Genomic DNA, 20,528 nt, shown 5'->3' on the forward strand with positions numbered 1-20,528 from the left:
TATATAATACTTGTGCTTTAGCTTTTGATGGTTTTGAGAACAATCTGCACTGAACATTTGGCCATTGAGGAATGCTTATTTTTCATTCTCAGCCTACTGGGATATGCAAAAAATACTAAAAACCTTGATTCCCAAATCAGCATCTTTCTCTGTAGTATACAGTATCTGCTTTAATATCTCTGACAGACATATGGAGTACACTGAATTTTAAACCCAACTGAGCATCCCTGATAAAAGACATTCAATAGGAAGATGTTAGGTAGAGTTCCATACTGGAATTCTTGAGTATCTGACTAAATGAGTCACCTGGGCTCAAACTTCTACCATCTACTCAGTCCAGAAAGGCGTTCAATTTCAGATAGAGAAATATCTGCTAAAAGACTAATGGTGATCACTGTAGTAAAAATCAAAATAACTTCCATTGCAGTAGAAAAGTAGGCCTGCAAATTGGCCTGAAAATTGTATGGGAACATGTTATCATTGAAACACACACATACATTTCTTAACTCTTACCCAAGCTGCTTCCATGAGTCAAGATGACTGAGAATACATTACAAAAATGAGACATGCACAGCCCACACCAGAATCCAGCAAACTGCATTTTGCAGACAGCCTTCCTTTGGGAAGTTTGCTGCTGATTCAGAGAGCCACTAATAGGCACGTGCCAACCTGAAATCCTTGTGAAATGAGCAGTTCAGTACTGGCATAAAATATAACGCTGGACTCTTTAAATGAGCACAAGGTCACCAGAAGCCTTGGCTAGCTAAGCAAAAGGTGAGTTTTGAAAGTACCTCCAGCTGCAAAGAATTATATTCTCAACATACAGAGAAGTGAAGCTTTGCTGAACATAATATTCTGAAGCAATTGTCCACTTACAAAATGTGGAAATTATTAATCTGAGTATAATAAAGATGTTGCCAAATTCTGTATGCCAACTCTAATTTATATGTAGGTTAGACACTTCTTTGTAATTCTGACCAACCCAGTATGCCTCTTTCATGTAGCTTGTTGATAATGTGTGGTGGCCAGTTTTCAGTGACAATGTTTTTTTTAAGGGGGTGGAAAAATTTTTTCACAGCAGTGCAGAGAATTTATTCACACGTCTTTGTGGAAGATCTGTGGCTAAATCCTCCTGCACTGTTTTGGAAGTCTTAAGCCGTATGTTTAGCTAGATGTTTCTCTTCCTGCTTTAACAAATTCAACTAATTAAATCAGTACACTATCTGTTTTATCTTCTTCCATGGCACCACATCAGAATGGAAAGCTTCTCTTCCTATTTCATAACCAAACACCAAGTGTCAAGTACTCAAAGATGTACCTCTGTATATTTAAATATTCAAAAGATTGATTAAAAAAAAAAATCTGACTCCACTGGAAACCCGTGGTAAAGCAGTACTCTGGTAGATTTTAATTAATCCAGGAGCTCTGACCCATGGGTTATGCAAGTGATCAGTAAGGTCCACATCAAACTTATGACATTTAGACTTCAGGGCAAAATCCTGGCTCACTGAAGTCAATGGTTGAACTCCCATTGAGTTAAAAAGAAGCAGGATTTCGCCGGCAGTGAAGAGCTAGGTAGATGCTCTTGAAAAGGAAAGGACTGATCTTTTAAAGGATAAATAATTGTATGGCAGTGTTTCCCAAACTCGGGATGCCGTTTGTGTAGGGAAAGCCCCTGGCAGGCCGGGCTGGTTTGTTTACCTGCCATGTATGCAGGTCCAGCCGATCGTGGCTCCCACTGGCTGCAGTTCGCTGCTCCAGGCCAATGGGAGCTGATGGAAGCAGCGGCCAGTACGTCCCTCCACCCGTGCCACTTCCAGCAGCTCCCATTGGCCTGGAGTGGTGAACCACGGCCAGGGAGCCGCGATCACCCGGACCTGCTGACACGGCAGGTAAACAAACTGGCCTGGCCCGCCAGGGGCTTTCCCTACACAAGTGGCATCCCAAGTTTGGGAAACACTGTTGTATGGTATTGTGGTATCATTTTAAAGATCTGTTTGCACCATCATGAGTACTGATGGGCCAGACATCCAGACAGTTAAAATTTTGCTCTTTTACAAAAAAGTTAAGTGTTACAAATACAGCACTATCTACAATATTTGTTATTAGCTCCTCCCACCCCCCAAAAATTGTTTACCACATCCCCCTAGAAGCAGTCTTAGCATTTGTTTATTTAATGCATTCAGTTAGATCCTAAATGGATGAGGGGAGGCTTAAGTAGCCAGCATTAGAGAGCTTGGAGCCCACAAGGTAGACTTAACAACTTAATCCAATAATTCTCTTACCCCAGTTCTCCATCGATTTGTTAGCTTGTTTTAAGGGTACAATGAGGGTTACATAGCAAATTTCTGTGAAACAATGGGGCCCTGCTTACAAACAAACCAAAATCCGTTGGATATGCTTAACAGGTAACGGAGTATCTTGGAAGCCATCTTCCTAGGTACCCACAAAGTTAGTTAAGGAAGAAACTAAAATGTAATCTTATTTAGGCCTCAATATTTTAGCTCTAAATTTCTTATAGTACAGTATTGTGCTGCTATGATATTATAAGTTGGATAACTAATGGGGGAAGATGAGCAACTAGAACAACTTCTGGTCAGTATCTTTTAATATTAATACAATCACTATGCATGCAGCTATTTTAAAAAACCTAAGGATCATTAGTATTTATACTGTGCATTGATGTTGACAGCTGTTTTAAACATTGACTCAATAGTTTATATTTCAAAGATTGCAACTACTATCTGCCTAAAATACAAAGCCATTTTCTGGATATCTGGGTTATTTCTTGCTGATCATTTTTTCATGCTTTTTTGAAGTGAGAGCTAGCTTCAAATTCAAGAAAAGATAAATACATTTATTTACTTATTCATTCTTAGGCAGTCTCAAATACACAAAGAATTGATACAGCAAATGAAATAGAAAATGGATTTATTCATATCTAGGTGCTTTCTTAATTTAGAAGAGTATCTTTAGAAACCTATACATTTACAGCAGGAGAAAGAACTCAGGGCCATGAATTTCTGTTTATTGCCCATGACCTGTCCATGACTTCTACTAAAATTACCCATGACTAAATCTTAGCCTTACTAATGAGCACATGACACAAGCAAGGAGACGAGGTCTAAAAATCACAAGACCAGGAAGAGGTGTGGAGCACCAATGCATCAGTTCTCAAAAAGGCTTCCCCCCTTTGTCACTCACAGATGACCCATTAACTCCCTTGTGTAAAATGAGACACAGGACCTGATCACACAGAGCCTAGATCTACAGAAAGGTTTTACAAGTATAACTAGCATTAGTGGTGTGATATTTTGCCGATAGTTATATCGGTTACATCAACAAAAGCCCTAGAGTGAACATATTCATACCAGAATAAAGATGGTTTATACTGCCATAAGTTATTTTGATTCCCAAACTGAAATAATCTATAGCAGTATGAACACTTTTATACAGATATAAATGCATCTACACTAGGGAGTTTGCCACTTTTACTGTACTACAGTAAAACAGTAAAACAGCAAAACTTTTATCTAGACACACCTAATTCACAAAAATAGTCCCATCCCACCGACTACAATGGAACTTATGTAGGTGAGTGAGGCTTGCAGCGTCAGACTCATCCACAATACATCTCCTGAGAAGACATTTTACACTTACTTTATCCATACGGTCTTGTTCCACACCAAACTTCCCTCCATAGCCACGGGAAGCTTTTGGTCCTGTTTCAAGCTCTTTCTCCTTGAGGCTCTGGTGTTCGTGGAACACATTCTCTCTCAGCTGGTGAATGCTTTGAAACAGAGAATCCAGTAGTTATATAATAAATTTTATAGACATGGTTAACGTTAAGACTTCCTCAGAGACAAGACTTTCTACTTGATGTGCTAATTTTGCACCCCAAAACCTGATCTTAACTTTAGGATTAAAAGATAAATCCTGGTAAGTGTACAATACACATTTCATTTTTTTTTTAATTCTTCAGTACACCAAGCACTTCAAGTCTGGTTTTAAAAAGTTTGACATTCATTTAATTGTGAAATCTGTTTTCAAAAATCAAAAAATCCAGAACAAACCCTTCATTTTAAAATCTACCATCCTGCATTTGGGCTATAACAGAGAAGAGTAGTTTGCTATTTGATATTAATCCTGAACAGTTGATTACCTAGTTACCAAATATGATTTTTTTTTGTTTACCCTATGTAGGTATTTATATGCCCCTCATCACTGTAGCATTCTCTTTTCCCCCTACTCACTCCTCTCTTGTTAGTTCTCCCCTAGTGTGGGCTTTTTTTGTGGTGGGAGAGAGGGGAAAAACAGACTAAGATTTTCATGGCAGGGACCATCTCTTCCAGCCCATTTGTACAGTACCTTCTACAATGGGGTCCTAATCCCAGTTGGGGCTTTTGGACATTACCCTAATATAAAACAAGGAGGAACTGAAAGTAGGTTGATTGCCTTTCCCCTCCGCCAAGCTCTCTCTCTGGAAATAGGAAAAGAGGCTGGATGTAGGGGGAAAACCAGTGATCTATGCTTGAAGATACTTTCCACATGAGTTTAAAGCTGCCTGAAGCATAATTGCAGTATATTTACCCTGTAAATATCATCAATGTACTCCAGAGAGTAAAACCGATCCCTAAAGTACACAAGAACAGCTATACTGGGTGTGACCACCAGTCCATCTAGCCCAGTATCCTGTCTACCGACAGTGGCCAATGCCAGATGCTTCTAAGAGAATGAACAGAACAGGGCAATTATCAAGTGATCCATCCCCTGTTGTCCACTTCCAGCTTGCCAGTTAGAGGCTTAGGACACCCAGACCATGAGGTTGCATCCCTTTTCTTAGCTAATAGTTATAATTCTGGCATTCACAATATCCCCAACAAGTTCCACAAGCTGACTGTGCATTTTATGAAGGTGTATTTCCTTTTGTTTGTTTTAAACCTGCTGCCTATGAATTTAATTCGGTGACCACTGGTTCTTGTGGTATGTGAAGGGGTAAACAATACTTCCTTATTCACTTTCTCCACACCATTCATGATTGTATAGACCCCCTATCATACCACCCCCTCCTTAGTCATCTCTTTTCCAAGCTGAATGGTCCCAGTCTTTTTATTCTCTCCTCACATGGAAGCTGTTCCATTCCCCACTTTTGTTGTCCTTCTCTGTACCTTTTCCAATTCCAATTTTTTTGAGGTGAGGCAATCAGAACTGCACGGAGCATTCAACATGTGGGCATAGCATGTATTTATATAGTGGAATTATGATAGATAATAAAATAGAAATTATCTCTTTCCTAATGGTTCCTAACATTGTTAGCTTTTTTCACTACTGCCGCACATTGAGCAGATGTTTTCTGCTCAAAGTAGGCCATGTAACTATTAAAAATGTCATACGTCAGTAGTTCCCTATTTTCAGCATTTGTGACCTTTTACTCCTTCAGCAAAAAATGGGCACCTACATACTACAGTGACTAGTGCCCTATGAATATGTAAGATAGAAGGAAGAGCTAGAACACTCTTTAGCTTTCAAATGTAGAAGTCAGTTTTGAGACTAAAATTTCAAGCATGCCTTGTTAGGAAGTACGAGATTGAGAATTTGGTTGTAAAGGCACCTTACCATTTAAACAAGCTCACGAGCTGATAGTCCATTGTGACACATGCATTTTCCTTTCTGATAGAGGCTAAAATATTGTTACAATATACTCTGGCATGCCAGAATTTTTAGAAGGTAGGCCGACCATTTTTTAAGCTAATTCTAGGAATATAGGGCCTAAATCTATCCCAAGGAAATGCACATGTACGTACCACCTGCCTCAAAAATGTACATCATATGGTGATATACATCTTTTCACCTGAGCACAGCTGAGCACCAGTGTGTAATTGTGAATATTACAAAGAGCAGTTGTAAAACCTGTAGCCGGAGAGCAAAACTTTGTAAGTGCCTGCTTACGCAAAGGAGGCAAGAAGAATCATGTTTCCAGTAAAGAAAACACTATAACATCAATTCTTATTTTATTTTACAACTAGAGATGCTGGCAGCCATAAAGGACTAGCTACTTTGGAAAGGATTTGTGTAACCAATGCTCTATAGGAGTCTCTTATATTTTATCCATCAGGACGTAAGTTACTAAGGATCTGAACTTATCAAAAATTGCCTACATTAACAGACACAAAGGAATCAAGAAGAGCTAATTTACTTGATGTGTTCTTGATGTCCAGATCCTTGCACAGTTTTAGCACCCCAGCGCTGTTCTTTCTCACTCACATCATTCTGTCAAAGACATGTAATAAGTTAAAAATTATTAGACTTTAACCCAAGATTTCAGAGTTTCAGCACTTTGAAGGCCTTAAGGTTCTCTCATGCCACTAAAACTAGAAAGATTAGTTAACAACCTCACTGCCCCATTCACCTGTTTCTACTACAATCACCTCCCTGTCTTTTCTGTCATCGCCAATGCACAGAACATACTCCCAGTTCAAAATCATTACAAGGTCTTCATTTAAACCGTTCTTTTTCCTTCAGTGCCCAGCTAAATAAAGCAATTTAATCAATCACACACACATAAAAGGATCCTAGTTATTCTCTTGTACAGGCTGCCAAATATTTCCCATCTACTCTGCATATTTTGCTTAGACGTAGCGCTTCAGAGCAGGAACTATCTTCCCTATATAGCATCATCAGTACTTAAATAATAAAGTTTGGGAACCATACCTCAAAATCAGGATCTGTCTCCCAGTCATCAGCTCCATCACTCTGGTTGACAGAAATGGCGTGACCTGCAGTAGCCTTCCACATCTGAAACACCATCAAATGAAGTACTGTCACGCTGGTGTTGCATTTAAATTAATTTCACATTATGACTGGGTTGATTAAGGACTAGTCCAATATTCCGAATATACTAGAAGTGAATTATTTAACTAGACAACATTTGTAATATTGGCAGTTACAGCAGATGTGGTTACTAATAATATCAGTTGTCCAGTTGCATTTGCAAACCAGACTGATAACTCCCTGTGTTTTTTTCTATTGGCATTATAAAAAGGCCAGAAATAATCATTGGCATTCTTTCAAAGAGAATGAGGAAGTTCCTTCTGGTAAGAGTCAACATGTGTGTGCTTGCTTCTTTTATTAGTAACATGTGATAAACCACTACCATTGATGAACTCTGTTTAAATAGGTCTTCTAATTAAAAGTTTGCTTCACAAAAAAAAGACATTAACACTCAGATACTAAATGTGTACTTAGTCTTAAAAGTAACATTTTTTTCTAGCCTTTAGTAATGAGCACAGAAATTGCTAAATGCTATATTCTGTAGGTTTCTTTCATGTTTTACATTGAGATTCAAGTATTATGAAAATAATCTGAACAATTTAAAATGTTTGAATACCATTTTGATTTAGAAGGCATTTGTCCACTTGCATGCAATAATAGTACACAGACTACATTTTTAAAGATATTCACTGATTAAAAATATGTACATATCTTATATTAATGCTCTGTTTGCATAATGTTTCAGTATAAAGCAGAAGGAAGAAAGTATTGGGATCAGGAAGTGGGAGCTTTCTTGTCTTTTTATGAAGATTTAATTTTGGGTGTCCAATTTGAGATGCTGTCAGGGAACCTGATTTTCAGAGAGAAGGTGCTCAGCACTTTCTGAAAAATCAGATCCTTTTGCCACATATCAAGTTGGGAGCCCCGAAGTTAGGACACCTAAATCATTAGTCATTTTTGAAAATCTGGTTCAGCATAGATGCTGCTACGAACAGTGAGTTATGTTTTAGGATTTCTACAAAAAAATATATGATTGGGAAATATATTTTAACTCTGAAATTGTTTATTTCACATGATTTGGAGGAAGTTGCTTTTCCTCCACTAGTGCACAAGGGTAAAGTTCATTAATATTCTATCATTCTGTCTTACTATACATACCTTTTATTTTCTAATTAAGAAATTGTTTATAAATGATTGTCACTCCTGGTGCAATATTTCACATACAAACACAATCTGGAAAAGAAAAGGCAAGTTTCCCCTCAGGTACAATCCAGAGGAAAATGGACCATTTGAATCCAGAAATAATCAAGTTGTAGTGCTTCAGGCCAGGGATTGTGTTTGTTACACACTTGTACAGTACCTACCATAATGGAGCTGTGGTTTCTAGATTACAAATATGTTATGATGTGAACTCTGGTAAGGTCCTGAACCTGTAAACCCTCTGGATATAGAGCTCCTATTGAAGTCAAGTGTGAGTTCCACACATGATCAGGATCAGATCCAAATAATAGGATGCAACAGATTGCAGGCCTTCATTATTTCATAGTTTTAACTATACTAATATTTCTTTAAATAGACAAGGCAGATGAGGAAAAGAACAGAGTGTAGATTCTTTGGGTCACAGACTATTCCTTATATATGATGCATAGCACGATGGGGTCCTGATGTTGAATGAGGTCTCTAGACAACACTGTAGTACATATAAATAATAAGTGATCAGTCATAGCTAAGAAAATGTATAGGAAAGGTTAATTATAACCTACCTGTACAGTCACTAACACACATAACCATCTGCAAGTATCGGCATAGTACAAGGTCCAAGGAGGGAGAGGAAATATTTTGGAGATTCCAGGAGTAGCACCAACAGTAAGAACACTGAGCACTGGGTAATGGAACTTGAGTTGCTAGAAAAACTAAGGCTTGGTCTACACTATAAACTTATATTGGATTTTCCACACCCAAGCAATGTAGTTATACTGACCTAACCCCTGGTGTAGACAGTGCTATGTGGATAGGAAGGCTTCTACTGTTGACATAGCTAGAGCCCTGCAAATCCGTCGGTTTCCGCTTTATATTCATGGACCATTTCTGCGGAAAGCAGCACAGGAAGGTCGCGGGGCAGAGACACTGAGCGGGGGGCTGCTTGGGCCCCCTGCCAGGGCAGGTGGTGAGTCCACCACTGCTCCCCACATGACTTACTGTGGCCAGGCTGCAGCTCTGAGCTGCACCCCCAGCAAAGCCTGGGTCCCTCCACCTGCCCGGGGTGGGGGTGGGGGTGGAGCGCCTGGGACACTGGGCAGGGGGCAGCTTGGGCTCCCCGCCCACAGGAGGTGGCGAGTCCACTGTGGCTCCCCATAGCTGCCAGCACAGCTCGCACCAACTCGGCTTCAGCCAGGGATGGGGGACGGCTCGAAGCCACAGCCCGGCCACAGTAAGAGCCAGGTGGGCAGCTGTGGGGGACCCTCCACATGCTCTGGGTAACTCCACAGGTCTGTCCCCTCCCCCCAGCCAGGCCAGCGTGGAGCCCAGCTGGGGAGCTGTGGCGGACCCTCCACCTGCCCATGACGAGAGCAGCCTCGGCCGCGTCACCACCCCGACCGAGCTTCAGCAGGGGGATGCCTCGGAGCCTCAGCACGGCCCCCACTGTAGAGCCCTGCAAATCCACGGATATCTGTGGCTCTCTGCATCCACAGATGTAGGTATCCCCAAAAATTATCTGCAGATCGGATGTGGATACACATTTGTGTATCCGCAGAGGGCTCCAGACATAGCTACCAACCACCTCTTGGGGAGGTGCAGTATCTAGGGGTTTGTCTACACTATGAAATTAGGTTGAATTTATAGACGTTGATTTTTTAGAAATTGATTGTATACAGTTGATTGTGTGTGTCCCCACTTAAGACCATTAAGTTGGTGGAGTGCATCCACAGTACCGAGGCTAGCGGTGATTTTTGGAGCATTGCACTGTGGGTAGCTATCCCACAATTCCTGCAGTCTCCGCCGCCCATTGGAATTCTGGGTTGAGCTCCCAATGCCTGATGGGGCAAAACATTGTCGCGGGTGGTTATGGGTAAATGTTGTCAGCTCCCCATGAAAGCAACGGCAATAAATCATTTCTTGGAGCCCACTCAGCTCACCATCACCGTACGTCTCCTAGGTGCTGGCAGACGTGGTAGTGCATTGCTACACAGCAGCAGCTCATTGCCTTTTGGCAGCAGACAGTGCATTACAACTGGTAGCCGTCGTCATCGTCGTCTCCTGGGTGCTCTTTTAGCCAATCTCGGTGAGGTCAATCGGGTTGCCTGGACATAAATGGGAGACAACGATGGCTAGCAGTCGTACTGCACAGTCTTCTGGCAAGCAGCCAGGAGACGACGATGGCAAGCAGTCGTACTGCACAGTCTGCTGCCAGCCTAAGATGTATAAGAGAGATGGAGTGGATCAAGACAATAAAGAGACCAGATTTGTTTTGTATTCATTTGCTTCCTCCCGCCACCCCTGTGAATAGTGGGGGGAGGAATAGCTCAGTGGTTTGAGCATTGGCCTGCTAAACCCAGGGTTTTGAGTTCAATCCTTGAGGGGACCATTCTGTAAACCAACCTTGTAAGCCATGTGATTAGTCACCCCTCCCTCCGTCAGAGCAACAGCAGACAATCGTTTCACACCTTTTTTCACCGCAGACGCCATAGCACGGCAAGCATGGAGCCTGCTCAGATCACCACCGCAATTATGAGTACTGTAAACACCACGCGCATTATCCTGCAGTATATGCTGAACCAGAAGCTGCAAAAGCAAAACCAGGTGAGGAGGCGACAGCAGCGCAGTGACGAGACTGATGAGGACATGGACACAGACTTCTCTCAAAGTATGGGCCCCGGCAATGTGGACATCATGGTGTTAATGGGGCAGGTTCATGCCATGGAACGCCAATTCTGGGCCTGGGAAACAAGCACAGACTGGTGGGACCACATCGTGTTGCATGTCTGGGACAATTCCCAGTGGCTGCAAAACTTTCGCATACGTACGGTCACTTTCATGGAACTCTGTGACCTGCTTTCCCCTGCCCTGAAGTGCAAGAATACCAAGATGAGAGCAGCCCTCACAGTTCACAAGTGAGTGGCGATAGCCCTGTGGAAGCTTGCAACGCCAGACAGCTACCGGTCAGTCGGGCATCAATTTGGAGTGGGCAAATCTACTGTGGGGGCTGCTGTGATCCAAGTAGCCAAGGCAATCAAAGAGCTGCTGATATCAAGGGTAGTGACTCTGGGAAATGTGCAGGTCATAGTGGATGGCTTTGCTGCAGTGGGATTCCCTAACTGTGGTGGGGCGACAGACGGAACCCATATCCCTATCTTGGCACCAGAGCACCAAGCCAGTGAGTACATAAACCAAAAGGGATACTTTTCAATGGTGCTGCAAGCACTGGTGGATCACAAGGGACGTTTCACCAACATCAACGTGGGATGGCCAGGAAAGATACATGACACTCGCATCTTCAGGAACTCTGGTCTGTTTCAAAAACTGCAGCAAGGGACTTTCTTCCCAGATCAGAAAATAACTCTTGGGGATGTTGAAATGCCTATAGTTATCCTTGGGGACCCAGCCTACCTCTTAATGCCATGGCTCATGAAGCCATACACAGGCACCCTGGACAGTAGTCAGGAGCTGTTCAACTGTAGGCTGAACAAGTGCAGAATGGTGGCACAATGTGCCTTCTGGACATTTAAAAGCACGCTGGCACAGTTTACTGATTCACTGTTATTACCGTTTGCTGTGTGCTCCACAATATCTGTGAGAGTAAGAGGGAGACTTTTATGGCGGGGTGGGAGGTTGAGGCAAATCCCCTGGCCGCTGATTACGCACAGGGCGGTTAGCAGAGTACAAGAGGGCGGTGCGCATCAGAGAAGCTTTGAAAACCAGTTTCATGACTGGCCAGGCTACAGTATGAAAGTTCTGTTTGTTTCTCCTTGATGAACCCCCATCCCGGTTCACTCTACTGCTCTGTAAGCTAACTACCCTTCCCTCCCCCCTTCGATCACTGCTTGCAGAGGCAGTAAAGTTATTGTTGCTTCACATTCCTGCATTCTTTATTAATTTATCACACAAATAGGGGGATAACTGCCAAGGTAGCCCAGGAGGGGTTGGGGAGGGAAGGACAAGGCCACACTACACTTTAAAACTTATTGAATGCCAGCTTTCTGTTGTTTGGGCAGTCCTCTGGGGTGGAGTGGTTGGGTGCCCGGAGGACCCCCCCCCACCACGTTCTTGGGCATCTGGGTGAGGAGGCTATGGAACTTGGGGAGGAGAGTGGTTACACAGGGGCTGTAGCAGGGGTCTGTGCTCAAGCTGCCTTTCCTGCACCTCAACCATACGCTAAAGCATATCAGTTTGTTCCTCCAGTAGCTTCAGCATTGCCTCTTGCCTTCTGTCACCAAGTTGATGCCACCTATCTTCAGCCCGCCACTTATCTTCAGCCCGCCACCTGTACTTGCGTTCATACTGTGCTTTTCTGGACTCCGACACTGTCCGCCTCCACGCATTCTGCTGGGCTCTTTCAGTGTGGGAAGACTGCATGAGCTCAGAGAACATTTCATCGCGAATGCATTTTTTTCCTATTCTAATCTTCGCTAGCCTCTGGGAAGGGGAAGATAGTGTGAGCGTTGAAACATTCGCAGCTGGTGGAGGGGGAAAAAAGTGAGCATGGTAGTTAAAAAGACATTTTAGAGAACAATGGGTAGGCTCTTTCATGGTAAACCCTGATGTTAACATTACATAGCACATGTGCTTTCGGTACAAGGTCGCATTTTGCCTCTTATTGAGGGTATGCCGGTTTGGTGTGAAAGATCTTTCACGCAGGGCCGGGCAACAGAATTTAGCTTGCAGGCAGCCATGGTAAGACAGTCTTTGGCTTCTTTAACCTTCATAACATGTGTGAATGGTTTCAAACAGCAGCACCCTCATTTCCCATACCAAGCAGCCATTGGGGGTTGGCCATTTAAAAGGAGGAGGTGCTGTGGTTTTCGGGTTAACTCCCCCTCTCTCCCCCCCCCCCACTCAATTCTCTGGGATGATTGCTTCACCCCACCCCCCCACCACGTGGCTAACAGCGGGCAACATTTCTGTTCAGCCACAGGCAAACAGCCCAGCAGGAATGGGCACCTCTGAATGTCCCCTTAAAAAAAATCACCCTATTTCAACCAGGTGACCAAGAATGATATTCTCCTGAGGATAACAGAGAGATACAGAACGGATGTTGTTTGAATGCCAGCAAATACCGGGACCATACGCTGCCATGCTTTGTTATGCAATGATTCCAGACTACGTGCTACTGGCCTGGCATGGTAAAGTGTCCTACCATGGAGGACAGAATAAGGCTGCCCTCCCCAGAAACCTTTTGCAAAGGTTTTGGGAGTACATCCAGGAGAGCTTTATGGAGATGTCCCTGGAGGATTTCCGCTCCATCCCCAGACACGTTAACGGACTTTTCCAGTAGCTGTACTGGCCGCGAATGGCAGGGCAAATAAATCATTAAACATGCTTGCTTTTAAATCATGTATAATATTTACAAAGGTACACTCACCAGAGGTCCCTTCTCCGCCTGGCAGGCCCGGGAGGCAGCCTTGGGTGGGTTTGGGGGGTACTGACTCCAGGTCCAGGGTGAGAAACAGTTCCTGGTTGTCAGGGAAAACAGTTTCTCCGCTTCCTTGCTGTGAACTATCTTCCTCGTCCCCAAAACCCGTATCCCTGTTGCGTGCTACTCCATTGATGGAGTCAAAGCACAGGGTTGGGGTAGTGGTGGCTGCATCCTCTAGCATGGCATGCAGCTCATCATAGAAGCAGCATGTCTGGGACTCTGACCTGGAGCGGCTCTTTGCCTCTCTGGATTTTTGGTAGGCTTGCCTTAGCTCCTTAAGTTTCATGCGGCACTGCTGCAGGTCCCTGTTATAGCCTCTGTCCTTCATGCCCTTTGAGATTTTTTTCAAATGTTTGGGCATTTCGTCTTTTTGAACGGAGTTCTGATAGCATGGATTCGTATCCCCATATGGCGAGCAGATCCTGTACCTCCCGTTCGGTCCATGCTGGGGCTCTTTTGAGATTCTGGGACTCCATCATGGTCACCTCTGCTGATGAGATCTGAGCTCACCTGCACCTTGCCACGCTGGCCAAACAGGAAATGAGATTCAAAAGTTCGCGAACCTTTTCCTGTCTACCTGGCCAGTGCATCTGAGTTGAGAGCGCTGTCCAGAGCGGTCACAGTGGAGCACTCTGGGATAGCTCCCGGAGGCCAATACCATCAAACTGCAGCCACACTACCCCAAATTCGACCCGGCAAGGTCGATTTCAGCGCTAATCCCCTCGTCGGGGGAGGAGTACAGAAATCGATTTTAACAACCCTTTAAGTCGAAAGTAACAGCTTCGTCGTGTGGACGGGTGCAGGGTTAAATTGATCTAACGCTACTAAATTCGACTTAAACTCGTAATGTAGACCAGGGCTAGGTGTAGGTAGTGTCTTCACTAAGCACTACAGTGGTGCAGCTGCCGCACAGCAGCACTGTAAATGCAGACCAGCCCTGAGGTAGAAAACTATGGAGTAATCTATAGGGAGGCCTTAAAAAGAATAGGAGTGAAGACGACAAAGGCATGATAACCTAACATACCTCCATTTCCAGTCTCTATGAAAATTAAGGAGAAAACATTAGTTAAACCACTCACTCTCTAAAATTCAATATTTTCAAGTTTTTTAAATTTAAATACTATGTTTTCTGCATTTATGCCCTTATCTTTAGTATATTCTCCCACTCAACTTTGTGCCTTCTTCCATGCCATCCATATACCAGAAATTCCCTTCCCTTTAAAATCTGCCAGTCTTCATTGAAAACAACTCTTTTAACCACACATATTTTTCAGTCTCAACCATTTTAACACTGAACCTCCACTTGGTGTTTGTGTTGGACTGCACTGTCTGATGTTGTTTGATTGTAAGCTTCTTAGGACAGGAAATACAATTGCTTCTATTCAGCTAGAAAGACTGATGGTTGGTCTTACGTTGGATTTTCCACACCCCTGAGCGACGTAGTTACATCGACCTAACCCTCAGTATAAACAGTGCTATATTGACAGGAGGGCTTCTGCAGACAGTGCCAGATATAGATATATATATATACACACACACTTGGAACATTGTGTGTGTGTGTGTGTGTATATATATATATATATATATATACACACACACACACACACACACACACACAAATGTTCCAAGTATGTGTTTTTACATACGATCACACAATACGTCCATTTCTGTCAGTCACTTAGGGAGGGATCCACAAAAGTAGTTTGGTGCCTAAACCCCAGACTCAGGCTCAGACTCAGTCCCTGTTTTAGGCACCTACGTCCATGCAATCCACAAAACTCCCACCGAACTGTATAGGCACCTAAACTCACTTGATCCCTATGTTTCTGCCTCAGGCAACAGCGCACAACCTCTAGGCATCCGGCCACCTATCTTTCACCTAACCCCTATACCAATTCATGAACCAGGGAAGACAGGCCACCTAAGTTGTGTGCAAGGGCCCACTACAACAGGTGTGTCCAGAGGGAGCTTGCCAGTTTGGGTCCCATTCAAAATTGAGTAGGACCTTATAACTTTTAGTCCAGTGGTTAGAACACTCCCCTGGGATGTGGGAGACCCAGATTCAATTCTCCTTTTGATATCAGAGCAGGAGAAAGTATTTGAACAGGGATCTCCTACCTCTCAGGAACATGTGCTAGCCACTGAACGATGAGATATTCTGATGTAGGGCTCCCTCAGTCTCTCATGATGATTGTTCTCATTGAGCTAGAGAGAAAAAATATGAGTAACTTTGTAGTCCAGTGGTTAGGGTGCTCACCTGGGAGAGGAGAGACCCTGGGTTCAACCCCAATGCTCCAACCACTTTTTCATTATTTATCCACAGTGGAACTGCTTCAATAGGAGAGACAGAGGGAGCCCCCTGTTAAAATTCTCTCTCCCTCTCTGGAAGTGGGGTAGGGGGCAGGGAGTGAACCTGGGTCTCCAAGATGAGTACTCTAATCACTAGGCTAAAAATTAGAAGATGGGCACCACACCACTTCCTCTTCAAGCCATTTAGCTGGACGCGAGGCAGGTGACTAACTCATTCTCCAGAAGAAACACCTTGGGCACCTAAGCCATCTGACTCCAGGTGGGGGTATCCATTCATGGATTGTCGTGCACAAGTAGGCCCCTCCCTGCAGCCTGGACTTAGGTACTTAGCTCTGTGAGAAGCGTGGGCCCTTCTGGTCAGCACTGACCCTTCTGGTCAGCATTTTCCATTGGCTATCTTAGGCAGCTCCCCACCAAACACACTAGCTTTTGTGAATTACATTATTAGGCACCTATTTCTCCCCCTTCACTGTGTAGGGAGCTTAGGTGCCTAACTTGGCTTTGTGGCTCGCAGTGTTCTTCCTGGATTTTCAAGGCACCTAATGTTAAGTGCTGTGATGCTCACTGTTACAATGCTTAAGTCCCTTCAAGGATCCAATTCTTGCTCTCTTAACCCAAACACACCCCACTGAAGCACTGATCCTCCACATGACTGTTCAGTGTTTGCACTGCAGCCTACAAGTTACAAGATAATAGCAATTCTGAGTTTAGCAATATCCAAGCCTAACTCTGAATATATTTGTTTCCTCCTCAACCTTGTTAAAAGTGGTAATCAAGAAAGACTGGAAGCTGAAGGACTTTTTATAAACAGTATTTAAAAAAATCCTGGTCAGAGACTACATTATAACAACAAATGTCCATCCTCTCCCCCAACCAGAGTTCTGTTAGGGTAACTATAAAGGGCACAAAGATATAGCAATAATAATAAAAATCAAGTAAGTTTTCTCATTTCCTACTGGGCATAATTTTCAGCCCCACCATAATAGGTTTCCTCAGTAGTTGCTGCTCTGGCAGATCTCTTTCAAACTAGACTACAGAGAAACATGATCCATACTGTATCCAGGAGTCACTGACTCATACGGTCAAATTTCTGGAAAAAGGGAATTGCAGTTAAAAACACTCAGAGGCTAAATATATGCTTTTGATTTATCAGGCCACTTCTGTCCTTTATCACATTGACGAATCAGCAGCCACAGAGTTTTCCACAGAGCATATTTGGAGGTAGAGGAATTCAAGCTCCCTTCTCCCACAAGGGGCTAAGAACAGGCTCCCTGAACAAGAGGGAGGTGCCAGTCAATTAACTCTGTCAGCAATGCTATATCTAGAGATGCTTGTTGAAGCCAAAATAATGTATGGGTAACCTGTCACAGTGAAAGGGCTAACTGCACCTCTTTTCCCTTTATAACCTCTCAGGGTGTACTCATTCAGATGTTAGGCAAAGGCAGGAGGCCTATCTCAAGAGGAATTTTGCAATTCTTCCACACCAATCTGGGAAACTGAGGCATGTGTGTATACACCATTTTTAACCTGCAGGCCCAACTGAGTGCAGGCACCTTTGGAAGTCTGACCAGTGATCACACAGCTTTCTTCAAAACAAACCAAAGCATTAGTAGAAAAACAGGATTTTAAAATGACAGGCTATGCACATCCAGCTTACCACCCTCTGATGGTAACCTAGAAAGGCATAAAGTCTCCAGGCACAACCAGGGGCAGTTGTGTGTCTCGATCTGGTTCCCCTGAACAATTTAACTATTGGCTCTCTCTTGAGAGAGGATCCCTTTTCAATCCTGCTACAGCTTCTCTGTTCTAATCGGTGCTCTCAACCCATCTGGTCAAAACCAGTTTCGTAGATTGGGGGAGACAAAAATAATCAAAGCTAGCCGTTCTGGCACTGTCCCTTAACAACTTCTGTTTGCTGAGAAGTGCCTACCTTCATTCAGTATTCTACCTACCTGTTTCCTCAGACAGCTCTTTACTGAGGTAACCCAATATAGTCACACAGTAAGCATCCAAATAACAAGGTTGACATACAATATCTATGCATATTACTGAGTAGCTCCAAATCCATTACAGTACCCAATTGTGGAAGTTCTACTGGAAAGCACCAAGAAAGCCAATGAAAAAGAAGTGTCTTGCACTAATTATTTATTGTCTCCTTCAGGATATAACCAGTTTTTTACTCCAGATAGACACTGAAAGATTGTCTATCTATCAAACTATCTATCTATCTAACTATCTAACTATCTAACTATCTAACTATCAAGCTCTGACAGTTTGGATGAATGAGATTTTCACACACAAAAATAACCCATGAGTGAGACACATGAAGAATCTTTCATCACCAGAGGCCATGCTAAAAACCAGACTTAAAATTAATCCCAGATGATAGTGACTCCTTCCAAAGGAAAACTATTTAGGAGTCAGCTGCGCTTAATGATGCTTTGTTCCTCATGTGTCTGATTACAGAGACACCCCATTCCCTCCAGAAGTCTTGTACAGAGACAGCTGCTGTCGGCCCTGGAGTCAATCACACCCATCTGCATTTAATCCCAGATTCAGTAGGGGTTGACTGGCTTTTAGACAGTAACAGGGACATGGCTACCACAAGCCTCCCAGGCAGAGTGGAAACAATGAGCAACAGCCTTGCCCCCATTTCAAACAGGTAAACCCAGTGAAAGAATGAAGCTCTCTGCTTCACCCACCCAGTATCCCAGAGAAGTCCACGTCCACATCTCTGAAAGAGAGACCCAGGGAAAAGCCCAAACTGCCTAGTTCACACACACACACACACACACACACTCTCTCTCTCTCTCTCGGATGTCCCGGGGGGGGGGGGGGGGGGAAATAGCTGAAGGCCCTGGATAAGCAGCCACCGTTCAGGAGGACGGGGTAAGGGGAGAGAGAAAACAAAGAAAGTTAGTCATGTAGCTGCTCGGTGCGTGACGGGGAGGTGGGAGGGGCAGCTGCTGTGGACCAAATAGTTAACACCTCTCTGGGGCAACTAGTATCCTGCCCCCGCCCTCAGCCTCCCCCCGTCCCCGCTCCGATCGCAACACGCAGCCGAAGCTCCGTCATCAAAACATGGGGCGGGAGGAATTAACCCGTAAGAGAAAATACAACTCGGGCACAGTCTCCTCTCACCCCACCACCTTCAGCAGCCACAGCCGCCCACACCCCCAGTTAAAGCCAGGGCAAGCCCAAGCCCAGCTCCCGCTCGCTTCACTGGGGCTAACAGGGAGAGATGTGGTGACCCAATCCCGGGTCGGCTGCCCCCCTCCCCCACAGGGGGTGGCCTGACTTCCTTTTGACACCCACGGCTCTGAAGAGCAAAACAACTGGCACAGAGATGAAGGCAACCGCAGCGTCCCCCGGGGGAAAGGGGAGAACACGGGAAAGCAAATGGAGCCAGTCTCATGCTCATCCCCAGCTTTCTGCCCAGGGAATTGCGCCCATGCCACTTACTTTGTTCCCAGCTCACTTCCTGACTGCACCGCTTCTGCAGCTGCTGGCTGGTGCTTCCCAGCTCTGCTGCTGCTGCTGCAATTTCCGCTTCTCCCAGGCGCCCATTTCCTGTTCTTTCATCACACGTCAGGAGGTGGGATATGGCTGCACAAGCTTCAGTTCTGCTGGGGCCGAGCAGCGCTACCCGAGCCTCCCTGTCTGCTTGCCCCGGCTGCTTCCCACATCCCTTTGTCTACGCAAGAATCGTTGCTTCTGGGATCGGAGCTGCTCCCTAGACCACACTCCGGGAAACCGACCATTTCCACTGCGCTTCCCACGTCTCACTCTCTGCACCTTTCCAGAGCCTATTATTCATGCATCCTAAGCAGTTCTCTGGTGCCGGGCCTTCCTTCTGCTGCTCCGCGGAGTTTATTTCAACAAGTCAGGCTTGTCAAACTGGGATAACCTGAATGAGCCACATGAAAGTACTAGTCTCGAAGGATTGCAAATTCCGGGGGCGCGCGTAGATACATACTGTGGCAACAGGACCCACTAATATCGAGACGTCTTTTAAACGGCTGTAAATAAGCATAAAGGGGGGACTTTCTTGCCAAACGATAAAACGTAATAGCTGTACAGAGTATCGCCCCCACCTCATTGCAACAATATTGGGTAGCGTGAATTTAACCGTACAAATGACAAGGAAATAAAAATGTTACCTTGAGGCAGGAGTGTTATAATTTGAATAAGTGACATTAAATATGGATAATCTAAATGTCTCATTAAAAACACTTTATTCCAGTTTTAAAATTTGCTTTATAGAGTCCCCCGACTGGAAAATAATGGATTTTTTTTTTTTTTGCTTCTTCCCTGGAGGGACGGTCGGTACCTTAGTACTTTCAAACGTCACATCATGTCCTTCCTGATTTTGTGGACTGTCCTGTTGGAAGGCCCTGATATAGATGGTGTGTTTTTTCATCTCTTTAATAAAGATTCAGGAAGCACTTCAATCAAAATCCCCTCTTCCCTCTCCCTTCCACGCAGATCAACTGAGTGTTTGAATTAAACAAATGCTACTGGTTTAAAGTCTTGAGTATAAATTGCTCAACCTCAATTAAGGTGATTTTACTTGTTTGATGTGTTTATGTGGTCATGCTAGTTCTCTAGTTGTCCATAGTCTTAGAAAAAAACAGGAGGCAGAGGAAAGAGAAAAGTCTTTTCAAATGAACCAGACTTGTAAATCTGGGTGCCACATGAATCTGACAATACAATATTTGAAAATGAATTTCAATTACATGGGTGGTAAAAAAAAAGGGGGGGGGTTACTTGAAGTGCTTTCTGTGGACTTAATTTTTTTTTAAAGTTGTATTAC

The 20,528-nt window shown here is 44.1% G+C and overlaps 1 protein-coding gene across 3 annotated transcripts in view; it reads right to left on the minus strand.

Moving 5' to 3' along the window:
• The window catches only part of CTTN (cortactin), a 38,362-nt gene extending 19,016 nt beyond the window's left edge, over positions 1–19,346 (minus strand). Inside the window, exons 1-5 of one of the 3 annotated variants that reach the window (XM_039537940.1) lie at positions 19,178–19,346; positions 7,930–8,004; positions 6,712–6,795; positions 6,197–6,270; positions 3,661–3,790 (exon numbers count right to left, since the gene is read on the minus strand). In XM_039537940.1, coding sequence (XP_039393874.1) covers positions 3,661–3,790; positions 6,197–6,270; positions 6,712–6,795 — 288 coding nt within the window. In that variant the 5' untranslated portion in view covers positions 7,930–8,004; positions 19,178–19,346. Of the gene's footprint in view, positions 1–3,660; positions 3,791–6,196; positions 6,271–6,711; positions 6,808–7,929; positions 8,005–19,177 lie in introns of those variants that run through there. The other 2 variants (XM_039537939.1, XM_039537938.1) reach the window with 2 other exon arrangements.
• Between the last annotated feature and the right edge of the window lie 1,182 nt (positions 19,347–20,528).

Source organism: Mauremys reevesii, linkage group 4 (genome assembly GCF_016161935.1).
Source record: "Mauremys reevesii isolate NIE-2019 linkage group 4, ASM1616193v1, whole genome shotgun sequence".
Taxonomy (NCBI): domain Eukaryota; kingdom Metazoa; phylum Chordata; order Testudines; family Geoemydidae; genus Mauremys; species Mauremys reevesii.